General features: G+C 36.3%; 1 protein-coding gene across 12 annotated transcripts in view; it reads right to left on the bottom strand.

Annotated features, from left to right (window-relative positions):
- LOC143217586 (dystrophin, isoforms A/C/F/G/H) overlaps nt 1–23265 on the bottom strand; it is a 1095306-nt gene that overhangs the window by 146008 nt on the left and 926033 nt on the right. For all 12 annotated transcript variants that reach the window (XM_076442046.1, XM_076442049.1, XM_076442042.1 and 9 more), the window contains one exon: nt 5227–5393. In XM_076442046.1, the coding sequence (XP_076298161.1) occupies nt 5227–5393 (167 nt within the window). The remainder of the gene's footprint in view (nt 1–5226; nt 5394–23265) is intronic.

Genomic DNA, 23265 nt, shown 5'->3' on the forward strand with positions numbered 1-23265 from the left:
TCGTCGACGCTGGTCCCCAGAGGATGTATCGAACGCGATTATCGATGCATCGTGAACGTCGGCCCTGTCGCGGGGTAATAAATCCTTGTGTATCGATCTGATGCTTTGCGGAGGGATCGCGAACCCACGTTGTTCATCGTTCGAAAAAGATGGATTCTCCCATAAGAATACATTTGTAGAATGCTTTCGAGACTTGTATGAATAAATAAGCGATTTTGCGTGAAGGGTCTCCCTAGTTTGACGCTCTGACTATATGGCAATTTTAAGAATTTCGCAAAAGAGTAGTATAGAGACTATCTTAATTCAAAACCTGGTATGCTTTATCAACCCATTGCTCTAATATTTATTTTGTGGTTGTAGTGATTCGAAATTCCTGATCGTTCAGTATTTCATAGAAAAATAACGAGATTCATATTTATTGCACGACTGTGTTTTCTCCAAAGGCTATGTGTCGACTACAACAAAGTAGAATTTTATTTCGGTTTAAAGGAGATTAATACACTCAAAGAGCTCAAGCAGTTATTATAATTTCAGAACCATCGAATACTGTTATAATTGTGTGTTCTGGAATGCAAGAACTTAACAATGACATAGCCTGCATATAGAGAAAGCACTAAGGAAGTGAAATACCAATTTTTTCGGATACTAATTTCAACAGACATCAAGTTTAAGTGCTCATCCATTGGACACGCGAAAAGTAATCGTTATTGCGAATTACAACCCGTTTTATTTAGTCCATACGATAAAGTACTTCGGTTCATTAAAATTTTTTTATCGATGAAAATTAAGAGAGAAGATTTTTTTCCATTAAGTTGCCCAACGGACCAACGATAAACTCAAACATCTTCCTTGAAGGGACCCTTGCGCGCCAGCAGCAATTTATAAGAGGAAAATCGGTGTTCTCGGAAACTGTAAAATATCTATCGAAGATCCATTTTCTCCGGCAGATAATCACTAGCCCTGTCTCGTTGACAAAGCTAATAATGTATACGTATATATATTTTCGTACCGGTAGAAGGTGGATCGTAGAAAACGAAGGTAATTTGTTGTGTCAAAGGGAGTAGAACGTTGGAATTTCGTCGTCATTAGTTCCAGAAGCGGATCGTTGCCCGGAAGAAGCTAGCGAAAAATCGCCTTTGCCACGGGACAGACTTTTCCCGGGTACACGTCTTTTGCCGGCGTTAACCGATACAGGGGACAACGGGGCCGGCTAGTTTTCCCTCCTGAGCAAAAAGTATTTCGACAAATGGAACGTCCCAGCGATAGAGAAAATTGTACCGGCAATAATAAAGTGATACGGCGAGACGCTGGAGTGGGAGGATCATTTGAACCGGTGCGGTGCAGCGAAACCACCCTCTCCTTCACATTCAGGGATTTCAGACCGATATTATTGTGATACCGGTATCACGTCAGCCAAGCTGTACCGAAACCCATATACAGGGTGTTCACTAGGGTGGTTCTTATTTACGCTTGACGAAAATTGCCCTTGAACATTAAAATGATCAATTGAATATGTATAAAATCGTTTTTCTCTCGAATACCGTAGACATTATTTACCGCGACGAAAAATATGTCAGACAAAACCTGTAGATCTGGACAGGCTGTGTCTTTTATGTCCTATTATTTTTTTTCCTAAAATAAACGGTTCTCGAAAAAATTGAACAAACTGTCGAACCAAAATAAACGAATTTGTTCTAAAATTTGACAATTGAAGTGGTTTCATTATCTTTCATTAATAAACATCAGCGAAAAACGTGTTTCTCGTTTTTCGAACTTGTGGAAGTTACTTTTTTTTTAATTACACATCATTTTGCAAGGAGTTGCATAGATCTGTTTTATTAAAAGTCAAAAAAATTTTCTGGTTCCACTTTATCAAGGGTAAAGGTCTTATAAAGAGAACTACGTGAAAAAGGAAAAAGTTCTACTGGTTTTTCTATCTTTAATTTATTCTATCTGCATTATTTTTTGTTAGAAATGATGATGACCTTCAATTTTCTAAATGGAGTGTACTTCTTTATATCACGTAAAAGCGTGTGCCAAAAGAAAACATTCCTACACGACATAATGATCTTCAAGGTCACACAAGGTTACGTAAACAGAATTATTAAAATTCTCAGCATTATTGAAACGCTGAGAATTATAGATCGTTGGGTTTTCCCGCTAATTCATACGCGATAATTTGTGAGAATAAAAAAAATAGTAGTTACTAATAAGTAGACTGCAGCAAATCTTTATACAAAATAAAAATTGTCCAAGTTGATTGTAAGAAACCGAAATTGCATGAAACTGTATTTTCTCTTTTAAACATCTTAAACAGTCGAAAATAATAGAACGACATCCTTGTATTTTTCTAATGTCGTTTCTCGTTTGTATTTGGCCTATTAATTTTTGTCATAACGGCATAAAGTGTTTCTCTGTGACAGAAATAAACGACGTTTACCGAAGAATTCCTTAAACGAAATTAGCAAAATAATTCGAGAATAAAAGAAAATTAGAATCCGCAAACTACTTGTTCAATTAAGATCGATTTAAACAACATAGGAATGATCGTGATTTTATGGATAATGTTTTATCAAAGTTCTCTTTACGTAGAACACTTCTCCATCCTGTAGAAGCATTAGCATTTATTATTGGTCAATCTATAGTTCTGTGAAAAAGCAATTCAAACTTCCCTCCTCGAAGTGTTGTCGAATAAAATTTAGAGTTTAGGTGGTAGTTCAAGATTGTTTCGCGTTAAATTTAACGATGGTGGGTGAAGTGCCCTTTGTTCGAGAGCGGAAGTGCTTTTTAACTTCGTTGCGTGAACAACTTACTAAGTGCAACGACTATTTCCCACCTCGTCTTTACATTTGCTATTTTTCTAACAATACTACACCGGCGATTATGCTTTTACGCGTAGTCCACGTATGAACTATAAACGTCTGTAGAACGGAAATTATGTTAGACCCTAGATCGTTATGCACCTTTTGATCGTTATAGCTTAAAAATAACACGAAAAGAATTCAATTTCATAGATGTTGTCAATCAATTGATTTCTATGTGCCCCACATATCAAAGGTCTGGAAATTATGTGTGATTTTATTAAAAACTAGATATATTAAACTAACATTTTCTGAATTAAAATTCGTCTTCGATGAAATAGTGTAACTTAACAGAACTTATATAAAGTAATTTCAAGGTACTCATTAAGGCGGTAGACTCGTTTCCAGGATTGCAAGGATGCGGAATTCGCGTTCTCAATTCTCGATAATACGAAAATGGAGGTTTTCGGTAGTCAAAAACGCTAGATACAAAATCGACCTAGGGCGCTATCGCCCTCAAAAGTTCTATTTTTTCGTTTACGTGGCGTAAATTGCATTATTTGGCAGCATGTAGCTAGGAAAATAGCTACATGCGCAGTTGTATGCTTGCGAATAATGCAAATTACGCTTCGTAAACGAAAAAATAGGACTTTTGAGGGTGATAGCGCCCTAGATTGATCTTTTATTTAGCGCTTATGACTACTGGAAAACCCCATTTTTATATTATCGAGAAATGAGAACGCGAATCCCGCACCCTTGCAATCCCGGAAAAAGGAGTTTACTCCTTTAAGTTATATTATATCAACATATTGGCATGTTCATATCGCGCCCCCACAAGAAAAGTGACATAACTCAAAAATGCAACATTTGAAAAAAATCAACATAAAGAATACTATAAAACTTGTATTGGAATAGTTTAAGCTTCTTTTAAATTCCCCCTCAGGTGGATAAACTGCGTGATAGAGATGTGACGCTTTTCGTGCATGTTGGGGCACTTCATACATATTTTTCTTGCGGAGGTGCGATATATTGTATTGTTTACTGTACGAATATTTCAATTTTGTTCTTTTGGGACACCTTTATAAGTCGTAAACGCATATCAAATCCGCTATTTAATTGTAATGATTTCGATAATAATTTTCATAGCACGTTTCCCAGCATTTGTCATGTTGGCCTAGTGCAGGGGTCGGCAACCTGCGGCTCGCGAGCCACATGCGGCTCTTTGGATGTGAAGCTGCGGCTCTTTAGTTCCATACGCAAATATTATTTATTTTATAAAAAAAAAAAACATTTAAAAATCGTTCTGAACTGATTAACGAGGATTAGGCACCGATTCTATCTCTCAGCCACTTGTACTCGCTTTTCACCGCACCCCTCCCCCGTGACACGAGTCGTCACTGTCGTCAGTCCGTCGGAAGCTTTCGAATGACGCCGTCGTCGGATGTTTCTATGTAGGTTTTAATTCGCTTTCGACGCAAGACAATTTGGCGTCTTTACCAGCGCTTTGGCTGTGACGTATAGTTTGCTGTTTCAAGTAAAATAGTTAGAAGCGTATTATCTTCTCAAAGTTATGTATGTACATACAATATACATATATATTATCTAATTTGTTGTGAAAAACACTACTTATATATGAATAAACAGATATTTTTTCTTATGAATAAATATATTAGGTTTTTTTTATCAAGAAACTTTATTTATGCGAGTACTATTTATTGTTGGCAAGAAAAAATTTTGTGGCTCTTTAAAAACTTTGAAATTTTGTAAATTGTAATTTTTGACTCTTTCGACTCAAAAGGTTGCCGACCCCTGGCCTAGTGGTATCTTTCTAAGATCGTCATTCGACGAGAGCAAGTACACAGGTATAAATGCAGGATAGAACAAATTTTCAATTGAAGTTTGGTTAACGTCGCGATCACGTGTATGAAATTAAAAAACATTACAAATACACATATTAAAAAGATCAACGATCTTGACAGAGGAAATGCTTGTCAAGTTAATAAAATCGGTGTTATCATGATCAGTTTCCTGCAGAAAGTTTATACACAAATAAACTAGAGATCAAGGTGAACCAGGAATCAACTACAACATTAAAGATTCCACATACAGACTGAAGCCACTCACCTTCCGCCAATAAAAAGGGAATAGCTATAATATAAACGTGTAATATACCATTCTATTTTACATGAAAGAGACATTTTTAATCGAAATTGATGAAATGTTCGATATGGTAGAATTTTTACTAAATTTTGTCAAAGCTCACGAACGTTTTCCAGAGAATTAAAGCGACGGGACGTTCACCGGTTTGCGATAGTCCGCAGCCTTTGACGGAATCAAAATATTTGTATTCATATCGGGTAGTATGCTCGGAGGGTAAGTGGCTTTCTATGTAGGCGAAAGAGGGTAGGAAGGGTAAAGTACTCACGTTAGCGGTGTCGTCGAGTTTCCGCTTCCACGCATCGCTACGTTCGATTAGGGCGTTCCACTGCTCCGAAAGTTTGTTCACTTCACGGCGAATGCTGCGCGTCAATTCGCGTGCCTGCTCCTCCGCGCTTCTGTAGCCCCTCGAATCACCATCCAATTCTCTTCCGGCTGCAAACCAACATTTTATCGTCAACAGTTTCTATATTATACAGAGATGTGAATCTGTTGTCACTGAAACGTCCAAATGAAATGATTGCACCAGTATACAGGCTGAGCCAAAATTAATGGTATAAGCGAGGTCAGCGAAATAGTACAGGAAAATAATGAAATTCCTTTGTCGGCTTCATTTTTCAGATAATTGGCCTTAAAAATTCATTAGGTACTCATACATTAGTAGACTGCTGATTTTATACATTTATAAACAGACATTAGACGAATTTAAGGATACTGTTACTTGTGCTTGATACTTTTCTCGAATATGAGCCCACCAACGCAATTTTGTTATTCTTGATTTTCATCGGATTATTAACCGTACTATATACTTACATATATACCCCCCATTTGTTTCACAGGAATATATTAGATGATTGCATAAGTTCGTGCCCGATTTGAAAATAAAATTCAATGGTTAAATTTTTAAGATTTGGTTAAAGATTGGTTAAATTAAAGTTAAAAAATGGTTAAATTTTCTACAATGAGAAGAGAATGGTGACTATATGCATAATTGATTAATAAAGTTGTATTCTTTAAAATTTAACCATTAAATTTTATTCTCAAATCGGGCACGAACTTATGCAATCATAATTTTATGCACTTTCAATTAGAGATCGAGCATCGGAGCACTACTAAAGAGTGAGCGCATGCGAATTTTATTTATGAAAATAGAGTTTATTAACATATATTGGGTTGGCAAGAAAGTAATTTCGGTATTTTCAGGTGAAATAACAATTTCTTTAAGGAAATGAACTTCAATCGATCAAATATTTTCCATTTTGTTCGATGACCAATTTCATAATGTCGACTGAATCAATCGTCGATTTTTCAATGATTACCTTTTTTAATCGTACACATTAATCAATCAATCTTGGTTAAAATTTTAATTGATTAATGCTCAACTCTGTTTATAACTAATCTGGACAATATTATCGGAAACAGAGAATTTAACGAACCATGGAAACAGTGCCACCGAACATGGAGCAAGGCTTCTGGTACCTGTTCTATCGCCGGGAATTAATTGTCCTATGAATCACGCATCATATCACGCGGGACAGTTTTTATGCGCATGTTTAGCATTGATAACGCCCACCATCCCCACCCCGCTCGTTGCCGCCCTATCTGCCGCATGTTATGATGATTTATGTTTATGGTACCACCTGCTCTTTGCCCCGTGACTCGTCCCCGGACCTGTAGTTAATCTCTCGATCCCGGATTCGCTGATCGATACGCCGAGTGAAAAAGAGCCCGCGGTTTTGATTTGTTCACTGTTACGGAATAAGGGGTAGGACAATCCAGAACCAACAGAATATGAATAGTTTAACGGTATCTAACGAGTCAACTGTGAAATGATACATTCTACTTGAATAAATATTTATGATTTTTAATTTTTTTATATTTCTTTTCATTCTTTATTTAACTATTCCCTTAGTGGTGTGCTTCGTGAAACTACATCGAGCACTAGCATACATAACTTCTAACATGTGAGATATGGGCGTTACATTGAAGTTAAAACAATATGGCGACTACAGACAGTGGGGAAGTTTCAAAATGACGTCAGTAAAGTTCAAAAATTTAATTTAACACCGTGTAGAGACTGTACAATGTATGGTGCGTGCTATGCTTTTTGTAGTTTGTCTAGTGTACGTGCAAAAGTCATGGAATTACATATTTTCTAATTTTTCTATGTATAATCCCGGTGGCTTTGTATTTCACATGTTAAACGTTGCAAAACGGAGAAAAATGCTCTTACTTTCACCTTTCATGAAGAATGTTTCTTCAAATCCTCAGATTATAAAAATATGAGAAAGATTGACGATTTTGTCTGTCTCGCTGACGAGAATACATTCTCATCGAGTTCTAGGAATTGATTTAGAGATGTAGGGAAAAGAGAGTTTTACTCTCCGTAGCCATTTTCCCCCACATTACGGAAATACTTGAGTACTTCATCTGAGAGAACCCCGATGAGAATGGTCTGCGAGAAACACCAACAGATGGCTTGAAAATCGTAACAGTTGCAGAGTAACCGTTTCGAGAAATCGAGAGAGTTAGTCTCCATTAGGTGGAGCGTGGCTTGGTTAAATAGACGTCGCACGGGCGCAAGACGAAAACAGCTAAAAACAATTTCCACCGAATCGAATTAGGCAGCCGTGTTCTTCATCGGTAAGCCATCCATTCAACAGTTGCCGCATTCGATTTCCAGTCACGTACATCCACACTCACCGCTCTTTTTTCAACATTTCCCTTCAACGTTTCCCTCCTTCGCTTTTCTCATCCGTTCACTCGCCGCTCCGCGTCGCCTACTGCTCCCTTTTTACCATTTCTCATCTACGTGGCTTCCGTTTCAGAAACTGCTACCAGAATGTGTACAATCTCAATTTCGCATTATAATACTTTATTTCCTCGAATACTGCCGTTTCCATTTTAAAGCCGCGAAAAGGCTCGCGGCGTGGCTTTAACGCGATACTTTTTATCCACAGCCGTGATTGGAATCGCATAAATAACGGCAGACATTATAAAGCTTGAACTCTTTCGACTCGTGGAACTTCGTATCGTTGTAGAATTGTAAACAGTGATAGGCGGCGTCAAATGCTTTTGCAATTGTAATACACTGTACAAGATTCTATGAAGCCATCTTCATTTGAAAATACTAAGTACTAAGTTGCTTCGTTGCATCTGCGTTTATATTTTGTTGCTATTCGTAGAATGTGCTATCTACTCAGCTACGTTTACATCAGAGTTAGGCATTAATCAATTATCCGATTGACGATAACAATTGAAAAGAATGTAATCGTTATCCGCAATTAACGACTAAAGTAGGAGTTTAATTGTTAATTGCGACTAACGATTGAAATAGAAATTTATTCGTCAATGGTTAGTTAAATTTTTCACCAACTCCGGTTTACATTTTGTTTTAACATGGCCATGCTTCTTCCGCGATGTAAATTCCATCGTATACCTTTGGGGTAGCGTTGCACTCAAAATTCATAGCAGTTGCGAACAGTGCAGAGCTCAGTGACTGAATTAAGGGATGCGCTGAATGAGGCGTGGGCGTCTCAAATTAATTTGATTAATATCAGACTGAATTTTTAATGTTATTCAACAGAATGTTACAATAATTAATTAATATAGAAACAGTGAAAAAATAACAGCTAATTTTTAGTTTATTTGTTATCGTTGTGCGTTGTTATGATTGCTATGTCGAGTATTCGTCAATTGATCCATGTATTCTATAAAAGTGTTTTATAATGACTAGATAGCGCGGATGTTTATGCAAAATAAAAACTTTGTACCTGAATTGCAACAAACTCTAGTGAAGTGGAAGTTTATATTCTCTCTTAATATGTTCAATAGATGGAAAATAATGTAACAGTATTTTAAAATTTTTCTAATATGGTTTTACTTCTTTAAATTGAACCTACTAATTTTTGTCGTAAATGCATAAAATCCGCTGTCTAATAATGACGAACGTACAGTCGTCAACTGATGCATGTATTCTATAAAAGTGTTTTATAATGACTAGATAGCGCGGATGTTTATGCAAAATAAAAACTTTGTACCTGAATTGCAACAAACTCGAGTGAAGTGGAAGTTTATATTCTTTCTTAATATGTTCAATAGATGGAAAATAATGTAACAGTATTTTAAAATTTTTCTAATATGGTTTTACTTTTTTAAATTGAACCCACTAATTTTTGTCATAAATGCATAAAATCCGCTGTCTAATAATGACGAACGTACAGTCGTCAACTGATGCATGTATTCTATAAAAGTGTTTTATAATGACTAGATAGCGCGGATGTTTATGCAAAATAAAAACTTTGTACCTGAATTGCAACAAACTCGAGTGAAGTGGAAGTTTATATTCTTTCTTAATATGTTCAATAGATTGAACATAATGTAACAGTATTTTAAAATTTTTCTAATATGGTTTTACTTTTTTAAATTGAACCTACTAATTTTTGTCGTAAATGCATAAAATCCGCTGTCTAATAATGACGAACGTACAGTCGTCAATTGATCCATGTATTCTATAAAAGTGTTTTATAATGACTAGATAGCGCGGATGTTTATGCAAAATAAAAACTTTGTACCTGAATTGCAACAAACTCGAGTGAAGTGGAAGTTTATATTCTTTCTTAACATGTTCAATAGATTGAAAATAATGTAACAGTATTTTAAAATTTTTCTAATATGGTTTTACTTCTTTAAATTGAACCTACTAATTTTTGTCGTAAATGCATAAAATCCGCTGTCTAATAATGACGAACGTACAGTCGTCAACTGATGCATGTATTCTATAAAAGTGTTTTATAATGACTAGATAGCGCGGATGTTTATGCAAAATAAAAACTCTGTACCTGAATTGCAACAAACTCGAGTGAAGTGGAAGTTTATATTCTCTCTTAATATGTTCAATAGATGGAAAATAATGTAACAGTATTTTAAAATTTTTCTAATATGGTTTTACTTGTTTAAATTGAACCTACTAATTTTTGTCGTAAATGCATAAAATCCGCTGTCTAATAATGACGAACGTACAGTCGTCAACTGATGCATGTATTCTATAAAAGTGTTTTATAATGACTAGATAGCGCGGATGTTTATGCAAAATAAAAACTCTGTACCTGAATTGCAACAAACTCGAGTGAAGTGGAAGTTTATATTCTTTCTTAATATGTTCAATAGATTGAAAATAATGTAACAGTATTTTAAAATTTTTCTAATATGGTTTTACTTTTTTAAATTGAACCTACTAATTTTTGTCGTAAATGCATAAAATCCGCTGTCTAATAATGACGAACGTACAGTCGTCAACTGATGCATGTATTCTATAAAAGTGTTTTATAATGACTAGATAGCGCGGATGTTTATGCAAAATAAAAACTCTGTACCTGAATTGCAACAAACTCGAGTGAAGTGGAAGTTTATATTCTCTCTTAATATGTTCAATAGATGGAAAATAATGTAACAGTATTTTAAAATTTTTCTAATATGGTTTTACTTGTTTAAATTGAACCTACTAATTTTTGTCGTAAATGCATAAAATCCGCTGTCTAATAATGACGAACGTACAGTCGTCAACTGATGCATGTATTCTATAAAAGTGTTTTATAATGACTAGATAGCGCGGATGTTTATGCAAAATAAAAACTTTGTACCTGAATTGCAACAAACTCGAGTGAAGTGGAAGTTTATATTCTTTCTTAATATGTTCAATAGATTGAACATAATGTAACAGTATTTTAAAATTTTTCTAATATGGTTTTACTTGTTTAAATTGAACCTACTAATTTTTGTCATAAATGCATAAAATCCGCTGTCTAATAATGACGAAGTCGTCAACTGATGCATGTATTCTATAAAAGTGTTTTATAATGACTAGATAGCGCGGATGTTTATGCAAAATAAAAACTCTGTACCTGAATTGCAACAAACTCGAGTGAAGTGGAAGTTTATATTCTTTCTTAATATGTTCAATAGATTGAAAATAATGTAACAGTATTTTAAAATTTTTCTAATATGGTTTTACTTTTTTAAATTGAACCTACTAATTTTTGTCGTAAATGCATAAAATCCGCTGTCTAATAATGACGAACGTACAGTCGTCAACTGATGCATGTATTCTATAAAAGTGTTTTATAATGACTAGATAGCGCGGATGTTTATGCAAAATAAAAACTTTGTACCTGAATTGCAACAAACTCGAGTGAAGTGGAAGTTTATATTCTTTCTTAATATGTTCAATAGATTGAACATAATGTAACAGTATTTTAAAATTTTTCTAATATGGTCTTACTTTTTTAAATTGAACCTACTAATTTTTGTCGTAAATGCATAAAATCCGCTGTCTAATAATGACGAACGTACAGTCGTCAACTGATGCATGTATTCTATAAAAGTGTTTTATAATGACTAGATAGCGCGGATGTTTATGCAAAATAAAAACTTTGTACCTGAATTGCAACAAACTCGAGTGAAGTGGAAGTTTATATTCTTTCTTAATATGTTCAATAGATTGAAAATAATGTAACAGTATTTTAAAATTTTTCTAATATGGTTTTACTTTTTTAAATTGAACCTACTAATTTTTGTCGTAAATGCATAAAATCCGCTGTCTAATAATGACGAACGTACAGTAGTCAACTGTAACAAACATTTCAACATCTCTGGAAATGACTGCATAGAGTTGTGAAGTTGTATTCACGCAGTCTACCAAACTGGCCGATTCGATCCGCGAAAATCAATGGCAATTAAAATGTTTGGCGCATATTAGCCAAAAGCTATCTAGAGGCCAGGTTTTCGCGTAAGCCCATCGGAGAGCACTGATTTCGATCAAAATCCTTTCGAGTTCGATTCGAAGTCGACCAACTGCACCGCACTTTCTCGAGAATTTTTTTTTCCGAACCGGTCAAAAGCTACTGCTTCGTACAGACTAGAACATTTCGACGAACCGCGCCGCGAACAGCGCCTTGAACCTTGCTGCGAACCGCACATTTCGACGAACATTTCGACGAACGTCATTGGGCTGCGCGATGATGCTGCTACTGTCAAGAGACACACATTTTATTCAATATCGAGAGAAATAGAGTTCTTATAGAAAAAGTTTGAGGCAACCCCGCTAAAACCCGGGAATTCCCGAATCCCGATGCCGGGAACGAGATGGGAAGCCTCGTATCATGTCGGAACGGGATCCCAAAAATCCTGAGTTTTTTCAGAGAATATTCGGGATTTCCGGTGGTGTTCGGGTTTCCCGTGAATTTTTTCGGGATTTCTGCAGGGGTGTGCAAGATTACCGAAAATGTTCAGAATTCGCGTAAAATATCAGGGAAAAAATGCAATGTTTTCATAGCAAGGGCATCTTTAATAATTTGAGACAAATTATAATTTAATTTAATTTACTACAATATATAATTTAAATCACCGATGTCTTTGTTTATAAATTTATGTACATTTCTTGACATTTATAAATTATATTATGAATATTTAGGATATGCTATCTGTCCTGCAAACAGATTTGTAAGTGCCAGCCCGTTCGCGTTCGTGCGCGCAAACATGCGCGCGGCGGCGTTCATGGCGCCGTTCGTCGAAATGTTCGCCAAAATGCGCGCGGCGGCGTTCCCATAGCTGATGGATCGACCGTTCGCGTGAATGCGTGCCGAAATGCGCGCGGCGAAGTTCGTGGCGGCGTTCGTGGCAACGTTCGTCGAAATGTTCGCCGAAATGTTCGCCGAAATGTTCGTCGAAATGTCATAAAATATCCAAATATTCAAGTCATTTAATCTCGAATCTGATGCTTCGTAGAGACCTGAACATTACATCTAAATAAAGTGCCAACATTTTCTGTATTTCTTTGTGCAGTATATACCGCTGCAGCTCCCATAGTTGTTCGCAAGAAAATCTGGAAATAACACAAATCCGTTCCGATCGCCATTCGTCGAAACGTTCGTCGAAATGTTTGTCGAAATGCGCGGTTCGCGGCGCAGTTCGTCGGAATGTTCTAGTCTGTACGAAGCATAATAATGACGAACGTACAGTCGTCAACTGTAACAAACATTTCAACATCTCTGGAAATGACTGCATAGAGTTGTGAAGTTGTATTCACGCAGTCTACCAAACTGGCCGATTCGATCCGCGAAAATCAATGGCAATTAAAATGTTTGGCGCATATTAGCCAAAAGCTATCTAGAGGCCAGATTTTCGCGTAAGCCCATCGGAGAGCACTGATTTCGATCAAAATCCTTTCGAGTTCGATTCGAAGTCGACCAACTGCACCGCATTTTCTCGAGAATTTTTTTTCCCGAACCGGTCAAAAGCTACGAGTAACGATTTCGATTGGGCGGGTGCGTTACCCGGTCCGATTCGATTTCACAGGCGAAATCGGGCCGGCCGGCCCGAGAACTCGATATGTACCTGGCTGCTATCTAACTCCGCGGATGCGGCGTTATATCGGTTGAAATTTATTGACGTTACGACAACGCCCGACGATTGCACGATGCCGTGCACGTTTCATCGAACGTGACTCCCTGCAGAGTGACTGAAATCGTGCACGATGCGACGCGGGTTGTCCTCGTGCAGGCGACCACGAACGGTTCAGACCGAGTTCTGGATTCCCGTACCATGACGGTCCACCTTTCTTGCTGATTATCTTACATTGAACGGACCTGGACGTGTTTTTGGCCTACCAACGGAACCGTCGCAAACTGACGACATCGTTTCTTGCTGTATTTACAGAAGTACTGTGCGTTATTGATCTTACACAGGCGATTCGAGTGTTCGTGCGACTCCTACAGAGCAGGCCGAAATGATCGCCGACTTCGGATAACCGTTTGTTCCCTGTTTTATACGAAGATTAAATACACCCCCGGTCATATGTATTAGGACACTCTTTAGAAATAAATGACTCTTTTAAAATTCGATCAAACGATCTGAGTTCTCTTGAGATGTTAGAAGAAAAATAATTGTGATTTAGAAACTCGATTCGGTGGAACCAATCTTAAGAATGTTACATTCTGTTTGAAAGAGTGTACGGTGATTTTTTTAACTGACTGTAATTAGTTATTTCATCATAAATCTTTCTGTTATTATCTGCGAAAGTGCTGGCAGACTTTCAACCCACACAATGTTTATCATATATTATACAATTAACCCTTTGCCCTGCGATTTATTTTACGGTTTTAGTGGTTAGAACTTTCTTGTAGTTCGTAATTTCTTAAAAAAAGGAAGAAATTTATATGTATATTGTATGTAGATTGTATGCCTATATATTCTCCAATGGCTGTACATTAACAAAATCAAAGTAAAATTAGATTTCGATTTAAAGGAAATTAATAGCACACATATTTAGTAGACTTTGTTCAGAATCTTTAACACGAGTGTCAGACACGATATTATAGGGCAACGGGTTAAGATCAATGAACCGAGAATGCCTATTGCAAAGACATGAAAAATGAAAAACCTAAACAATTGGTGCTGTATGTAATAAAAGTAATAATTACTCAGCGAACAATGGAGTAGTTTCTTAGACTTAATCCTTTGCACTCGGAGCTATATCAACTCGAAAGTAAAACATTTCTTCCGAACTAGAATTATTCCATTCTATATGATTTTTTCCATTTTATGGGTATAAAATTGATATGTGTAATACCTCATGCAATACTTACATATTTAGTAATTGATTAGATACCAACATATTTGATAATGTAAACAATTGGTGCTGTATGTAATAAAAGTAATAATTACTCAGCGGACAATGGAGTAGTTTCTTAGACTTAATCCTTTGCACTCGGAGCTATATCAACTCGAAAGTAAAACATTTCTTCCGAACTAGAATTATTCCATTCTATATGATTTTTTTCCATTTTATGGGTATAAAATTGATATGTGTAATACCTCATGCAATACTTACATATTTAGTAATTGATTAGATACCAACATATTTGATAATGTAAACAATTGGTGCTATATGTAATAAAAGTAATAATTACTCAGCGAACAATGGAGTAGTTTCTTAGACTTAATCCTTTGCACTCGGAGCTATATCAACTCGAAAGTAAAACATTTCTTCCGAACTAGAATTATTCCATTCTATATGATTTTTTTCCATTTTATGGGTATAAAATTGATATGTGTAATACCTCATGTTCAATACTTACATATTTAGTAATTGATTAGATACCAACATATTTGATAATGTAAACAATATTTTGGATAATGGTAAAGCAATTTTTAGTGGTGACTCTGAGTCAGGGTTAAAATTTTGGTAAAAATAATGTAAGAGTTACTGGTCTAACCATGGATATAGGAATATAGGGATGGAGCATGAGCTAGCATTTTGGGCAAGGGGGGTGATTTCTTTTCCGGAGGGGACGAGGTAGAAGCATGGAATCATGGGTAGGAATTGCATCTTTTTCATTGGCTGTGTCCGGCGCAAGCGCAGTACGTCATTATGCATGCGTTACATAATGGTTACATACAGTTACATAACCTTTTAGTGCAGCCCAGCAGTCAGAACTGAGAAATCGAGGAGAAATAATGTAACCCTCTCTGATGACCAGAGTAACGTGAGTATTGTGAGAATATGTGACGTTTTCAAAAATATTTATGACGTACTGCGCTTGCGCCGGACACAGCCAATGAAAAAGATGCAATTCCAACCCATAATTCCATGCTTCTACCTCGTCCCCCCTGAAAATGACTTCCACCCCGCAACGACATGCTCCATCCCTATATTCCTATATCCATGGGTCTAACCCGTGTCTACTCGATTCTCAGGCAACAAAAGTCACCAGACCATTAAACCGTAATTGTTTCAACAGCCTCTTGCGCGAACTATGCGGCAAAGAGCCACCGCGGAAGAACAGAATTGCATTGATATTAGGAAGAAACAGCGTTTCCCTCGCGAAACTTCGCTCAGTCCTCGGTTGAGTTTCCGGTGTCCTTCGGGACTCCTCTTTTAACCATTGCAAGTTTCTCTAGTTTCGGTGTACTCCGATACTTGTAACTCGATTGATACCGCCTGCTGGTTCCCCGGGGACGGTTTCGTTAACGCTGACCACGATACTTTTTCTTCCCACGACGCGAGGAACTCGAAATAGTGTTATTCTTCGTTCCGGGTGGTATTTTTAACGAATTCGGTTATCAATTCATCGTATGCTTACAAAAACGATGGTGGTTAAATTACTTCCTTCACGTCAGTTAGGAGATACACAGTAGAACCTTGTCTTTTTGTACGAACCTATTTACGCTAAACCTCACGAACAATCATACATTTCTGGACTTAACAGAAAAGTCCTTATCGGACTAAACAGAAAACAAAATGTGGTGCGCATCTGTTCCGAAATGACTCTACACAGTATGTCTGGAAAATAATGGAACTTTTTAAATAACAAAAAAACAATTCGTTATTTTGCCGATATTGTTCTTCTTTATTCAAAATACACCCCTTCCGCGCCAATACACCAGTGGGCACGTTGCAGCAATGCTAGCATAGATTTATTTATTTCATTCTGCGGAATCGCCTCAATGACCCTCGTCACACAGCACTTTGGACTTGTATAGCATTGTCATAAAACGTTCCTTTCATGGCCAGTTTGAGTTTAAAGAACAGGAAATAGTCACACGGTGATAAGTTAGGCGAACACGGAGGATGCGTTGGAACATGTAGATTTGTTTTTTCGTCAAAAATTCACGAACAGCGATGGCCCTGTGAGACGGTGCATTATCGTGCAACAAAAACCAACTTCGCGGCGCTCGATATTCGGGCCTCATTCGAACGATTCTCTTCCACAAACGCTCCATAACACCACCGACGAGATATAAGGATAGACCTATCATCTTATGGGACTTCATGTCCACGCTATGAATTACCGATTGTGCAAAAAAACCAGAGGTTTTCGTATGCCCTCTACAATTTAGAGTGGTGAGTTTAGAAATTACATAGAATTTCAGATATCGATTGCGTAGTTGCCAAAACACATTCGAAAATATCCGTCGCATAGTTGCCAATTTACTGTTACTGCCGTGTAATGCACAGCGCGTATTTTTGCTATTTTCCACGTTACAGCATCGACGAATATATATGTATATAAATACAGTCCAATTCTGAAAAAGTAAACGAAACGAGTCGAGTCAGTCAATACATGATTAATTCAATCTCAATATTTCATCTCTGTTTAAATATAATGCTTCCTGTTTCTATAATCATTTTAAAGCTGAATAAATGTTTTTTCGATTTAACTAAATAAACTGTTATTTATTGATAGCAAACAAAATAATAATTGTTGTTGAAAATTGAGTTTCCTATTAAACGCTATTTTTATCTTGAAATTTATTAACATAAAGTGTTAATTGTTGGTTTCTTTAAACCTTCTGCTATAAAATACAATTTTTCAAAGGACGGAAAAATATTCAGAAGATCGCAGTTAACAAAAAATTTTAAGGACAATATATTAAGTTGTTATGCGAGGTTTCGTTACAATATGTTGCGTCGTGTCGGTTATTATATATGCGTTATTATTAAATATACAATTATTATTTCTTTTTCAAAATATTCTCTATATTATTGATCTGACTTGTCATTATATCGCAAAAGCATACAGGAGTTTAGATATATATAGTTGATCTTTTACCATTATTTTTATCAGTTTTAAAACAATAATCACTGTATTATTTTAATATTTGGCTGTTTGCAACATTTCGGGCTTTTGCAGTTAAATATATACATATTCTTTATTATTGTACGTACAGTAATCATTCGTTTATTATTTATTCCAAGTACAGAGAGGAAATTAACTAATCAAAACAACATTCTATGTATTCGCGAGACTGCAGTGGCTATAGCTATTTTTTAATTTTAATTCCTCTACCACCACCGACGAGATGTAACCTCGTCTGTGCTACCACTAATTGTAAGAAAGCTGTCAGCACAAATGGGATATAGGAATATGATTCCTATATCCCATTCGTGCTGTCAGCCTATTTTAGCTGTCAGCAGCCCCGTCGAGATCCTGCCTGGGGCTCCAAAACCGAGTTGGTAATACAGGAAATGACAAGAAAAAGAGGCCATGTGGCCTCAGCAAAGATGGCCACCAAAATACATTGGGTGATAGGTCTATCCTTATATCACGTCGGTGATAACACCCAGATAATATTCACCATTGACATTTTGACCCTGTGGAACGAATGGAACGAATTCCTGATCATTTCACGCACTTTTTCCATCAACTCATCGCGATTTTTCTTTTTTGGCCGGCTTGGATTTGTATTGTCTTCCAAAGTATCACGACCGTCCTGGAATCACTTATACCATTCGAACACATGTGTACGTGATAAGCAGTCATCACCAAAAAGTTTTTTCACCAATTTAAATGTTCCCGTGAAAGTTTTACCGAGCTTGAAAGAAAATTTAATATTTGCTCTTTGTTCCGTCGTGTTTTCGTGACGAGGAGACTAAAGGTACTATGTATCACTTTATGCGCTATAACTTGACAATTCGTTGATCGATTGCAGTGATCGTGGTCTTGTCTTCTAGAGGAAAGTTACAGCTTTCAGGATATGTTTTGTTTGAATAGATGGCGTTCGTAGTTTCCTTTAAATTAAAGAAGCTCCGTTGTTTTCCAGACGTACTGTGTAAGCTTAAAATCATTGTATTGTTTTAAACACCATTAGCATAGCTTTTTATGAACACCGTAAGAGAGTTGTGTCGTGTCATATTTTCTATGACTCTCGGAGGTCTTAGTTCGAACCGGGCGTGTAGTAACGACGGCTAAGAATCACTATCAGCCATTCTCTAGGATTTCCTTACCGTCACAATGAGACGGTACGGCGCGCGACTCATTGTCTCCCGAAATGTACAGGCCAGAGTTTGTTTTCGCGTTTAATGGACGTGCCCATTTCCCGGTAAGAACTCTCCGGCTGAATGTCTCCCCCGGTCAAATACCCATAAATTCCGTGTTTCACTTTTCTTAATAATCCCGGTTTTCGAGAGGGCGGAATTATCTAAATGAAATATTCAAGAGGGCCACGGCTACACGGCCGCGACGGTTATTGTACGTGAAAAGCGGTGACAAGAACGAATGAAGCTCGTTTCCAAGGGCCGCTCTTGTTCCGTGGTTTAAGTAAAAGGACGAAAAAACGAAGAGGAACGGGGTAGGTTGGGACGCGGCCGGGAAGGAGAGAAGAGAAAACTTCTCGTATTTTATCAGTCCACTTAACAATCCCCTTCATTCTTTGCGACAAACTCCCTCGCGAGCGGCCGCCTTTTCAAACTACAACTTTAATCAATCTTACCCCTGTTTCAATTCTGGCCACTGACCCCAAAAACAAAATGGAAAGGAAGTACTACGCGCCAGAAGCTCTAGCGTAGAATCGACGATTTGCATACCACCTTTTTGCTAATGCTTCCGTATACAGCGATCGGTAAAAAGCGTTTCAAAAATAACAAATACACTGTCAACTTGTAATTTATTTTCTTTCGAATGCGAAGTGTGCATGCTTAGATTTGTAGATCCAGATCTTTGTGGAAAATAAAAAAATTGTGCATTAATTGCAGGACATAGGAGCTAAATATTAATTTATATTCTTCACTAATAATTTTAATGTAGTCAAAATAACGTATTAATACTCTTAAAGTCTTTTAATCGTTTCACTGTTTCAAATCGCACCTACCCTTTTTGCTCATAAATATATTAAAAGAATTAAAGAGCATCAAGGTATTAGTTTCAGTTTATTAAGATCATTGAATTTAGTTTATTAAGATCATCTCCTGCTTTTTTCCAATTAATGCAGACATTTTTTATTTTGCATAAAGATTCGCAGTCTAGTCATTACAATATACTTCTATTGAATCTAAAAATCAGTTGACAAATACCTTTTGCATTTTGCATTTAATCATGTCATAGAATGTGAAATATTTCTGCAATTCGTATTTAAAGGGCTCACGTATGTACATGCTTTCCTCTGTGTGTGAAGAATATGTGGCATTCCATTAATAAAATTGGAGATCATCCCTAACAATACTGTAAACATAAAAATGTACATGTTACGTTGTCTACGTAAAAAAAAACACAATTTTTCTGCATAGTTATTATTTCATTTTGTATATATGTACGTATATATATATATAGTCATTTGCCAACTAAAGTAATTTTAATAATTTAAAGAGTCCATTCTTTTTCGTGTGGATAATTACTAAATCCATATTTATGAAAGTCTAGTTAAAGCGAATAATATTAAAAAGAAAATTTTTTCATTCATTGAAATCACTTCCAACTTTCTTTCAGCTTATGTTTTCTGAAAAATTTTAAATTAAATGAAACGCATTTTTCTGCGTTGATTGCCGAGAGGACAAAATGGGCCGTTAATTTCCTTAATTGGAATCGCGTGTTATATTTTTTTTATTTCCTTAGCTGTTACTGAAATTAATAACATTTTTTTCTTTAATGGTTCAACGATTTAACGGTACAACGATTCTCTCTCACATTTTCTTCTATCTTCTCGTGAATCACCCGGTATACTAATATTTTAACATACCCCCGAGCTTTACATAGTTCATATTTCTATAAACCAGTCAATAAATATATGGAACTGTGCGTACACCTGCGTAAATTACACATTTCAATGTCGTTGTGCTCGACACTGATTTATTTTTTGAAAAGATTTCATATAAAATGTCCATAACGTAATTTATGAAACGAAAGACAAAGCAGGAAACAAACCGGTTTCTATAGTTTGAAGGCAACTCGTTAACATTCTCAGAGTTCTGCCATTTTAGCTCGTGCAGGAAAACCAAATGGAAAGCAGAATTCTTCGACGCGATCGGACCATTCACCACTTTCAACCACCCCTCTCTTTCTCTGTCTCCTCTGATTTTTCTTTCTCTTTCGCGCGTCTAATTGGTATGAAAAATCACGGGAAGGAGAATGGCGCGAATTACTGGAATTGAAAGCTCCATCCACGGCTCTTAATTACTAGGCCTGCGCTATTGGCAAATTCAGTCGCGCGTTGCAAACCGGCTTTGCGGAAACTAACGAATGTACTTGGCCGACTTTCTTTACTCTTTCGCGGGAAACTTTCGTCGTGAAACCATTCCGGCCAATTTTTCGGTTCACTGGTGGCTATTTTAAGCGAATTCATGAGACAAACATTGAACTCTGTCTTGTTTCTTCCCTGTCCCTGTCAATGAAGAAAGTCGTCTATCGATGAACGTATAGTGAGTATTAATGACACTTCTAGAACTGTATAATTATTAGGGGTGGGCGGGTACCCGTAATAATTATGATAATGACACGATGCTTCGATATGTCAATTGCCTTTATAGGGGGTATCCTTTAACGACGGAAGCCACCAAATACTGGAGTTAAAGATCCGCAGTCCGCAGTCTAGTTATAATTAGACAGCGGATTTTAGGCATTTATGGCAAAAATGAGTAGGTGTAATTTAAAACAGCAAGTCTACTACTAATGCGGACCGTGGTCCGCATGATATATGTACATATACATCTTCATCCACCGAAATATTGTTTAGAAGAACCGCGATTGGCGATTTCACATCGCCAAGTATTCGCAAGCAAATTGACTAGCAATAAGATTTTACCTAAACTCGAGAATACACGACCTGTAACAGGAAATGAGTTTCCAAACTTGGACATTGATCTATCATTACCTGATCTGGAACCCTCAAAAATACAAATCGATAAACCTTTGGCAGCTCTACCGGAAATTAATGGTTTCGAAGAAATAATTGGGTGCGAAGAACTCGAATATTTTACTTTATGCAGAGAATTTTATTCTGGACTGTGATTGATATTGTTAATTAATTCTTTTCCGAGAGGGCACTGAGCTATCACTGCCAAACATTTTAGGTAATGATAAATCAATGCATATAATGCGACAGACTTAGAAAAGATATACTGAAACTACATGAAAGGATATACTGCTCGACATAAATATTACGACCCACCCAATGGATGCAGTAATCGTTAAATAATATTAAGAAGTTATTAAAAACTTGAGGAATGTTAACCTAAAAAATGCTATAAATTATACATATAGAAGTTGCATTGGCATAAAAATTTGAATTTCACAAGATAAAAATGAAAGCCTTTTAGAGAAATAAAAGCTCCTTTTCGTTGCAAATATGACGATGCAGAAAAAATAATTTTTCTAATTACTGTATGTAAAAGCGTCGCTCTAATGTTTTATATCAACTCCTGTGAATTCCTGTTCAGCACTTCAAAAATGCGGTACTTCATAAACGAAGTATCTCCGCTATCCTGTGAAATATTCGTGTACACTTTTAAAAAGGACCATGAATATTCTAAAATTATTTTATAATGTTAATCTTCTCACAGATTAAGTTCGTAACGTTCCGACACGTTCTACACCCTTCTTCATACGCGTTCAGATTAACATGACAAATTTTCTGCTTCCGATGTTTAAGCAGTTCTTACAGCTTTTCTGCACTAAATAAAGATTAGCACATTTCCTTTTTTTACTTTCCATATGTAATATTCGTGAAACTCAGGTTTGGACAAAGGTAAATTTTCAACTTTGAAAGTATCATTAAAAAAGTGTACATTAAGATAATAGTTATTTTTTACGCAAAATTATACTGCGGCTTCTCCGGAACGAAGAATAAGATGATGTATTTTCAAATGCTATTAGAATTACATAGATTTTCGTTTATGAACACGTTTCATTTTGAATCCAGAAATCAAATACTGAGGGAAAACGTGTAACACTGGAAGTGGTACTCAACACTAGCGTCTCTCGTGTCGCTCAGCGTAATAGAACCGTCGAATGCAGAGTACCACTGCTGGCGTCATGCACTTTGTCATACTACATATTTCGATTCTGCATTCAAAACGAAACGTGACTTGAAACCTATGTCGACACCTCCTTATGGATCAAATGTTCACCTTCCCTACCTGGCGTAATTATATTTTATAGATACCTAGTAATTATGCTACCTGTAATTATACTACTAGATATCTGTAATTATATTACCAGATACAGTGGGTGTACAAAGTGTTCGTACACCTTTTAAAAACTAATAACTTTTTTATAATTGTACCAAACGACCTGATTTTTTATAATCAATTAGAAGTATTGGTTTACGAAATGATATGCAAAAAAGATTATCCAGAAATTTTTAATTCACAAGGTTACATGCAAAAATAAAAAAGGGATTTTTAAAACTTTCTTATTCAGGCCCCTAAAGAAAGTTTAAAATGTATGTTTTGTAGATCTAAAATAGTTACACGCATGCTGAAAATTTCATCGAAATCGATTAACATACACGCGAGCTACAAGCGGTTAAAAATGGT

Source organism: Lasioglossum baleicum, chromosome 17 (genome assembly GCF_051020765.1).
Source record: "Lasioglossum baleicum chromosome 17, iyLasBale1, whole genome shotgun sequence".
NCBI classification, from domain to species: domain Eukaryota; kingdom Metazoa; phylum Arthropoda; class Insecta; order Hymenoptera; family Halictidae; genus Lasioglossum; species Lasioglossum baleicum.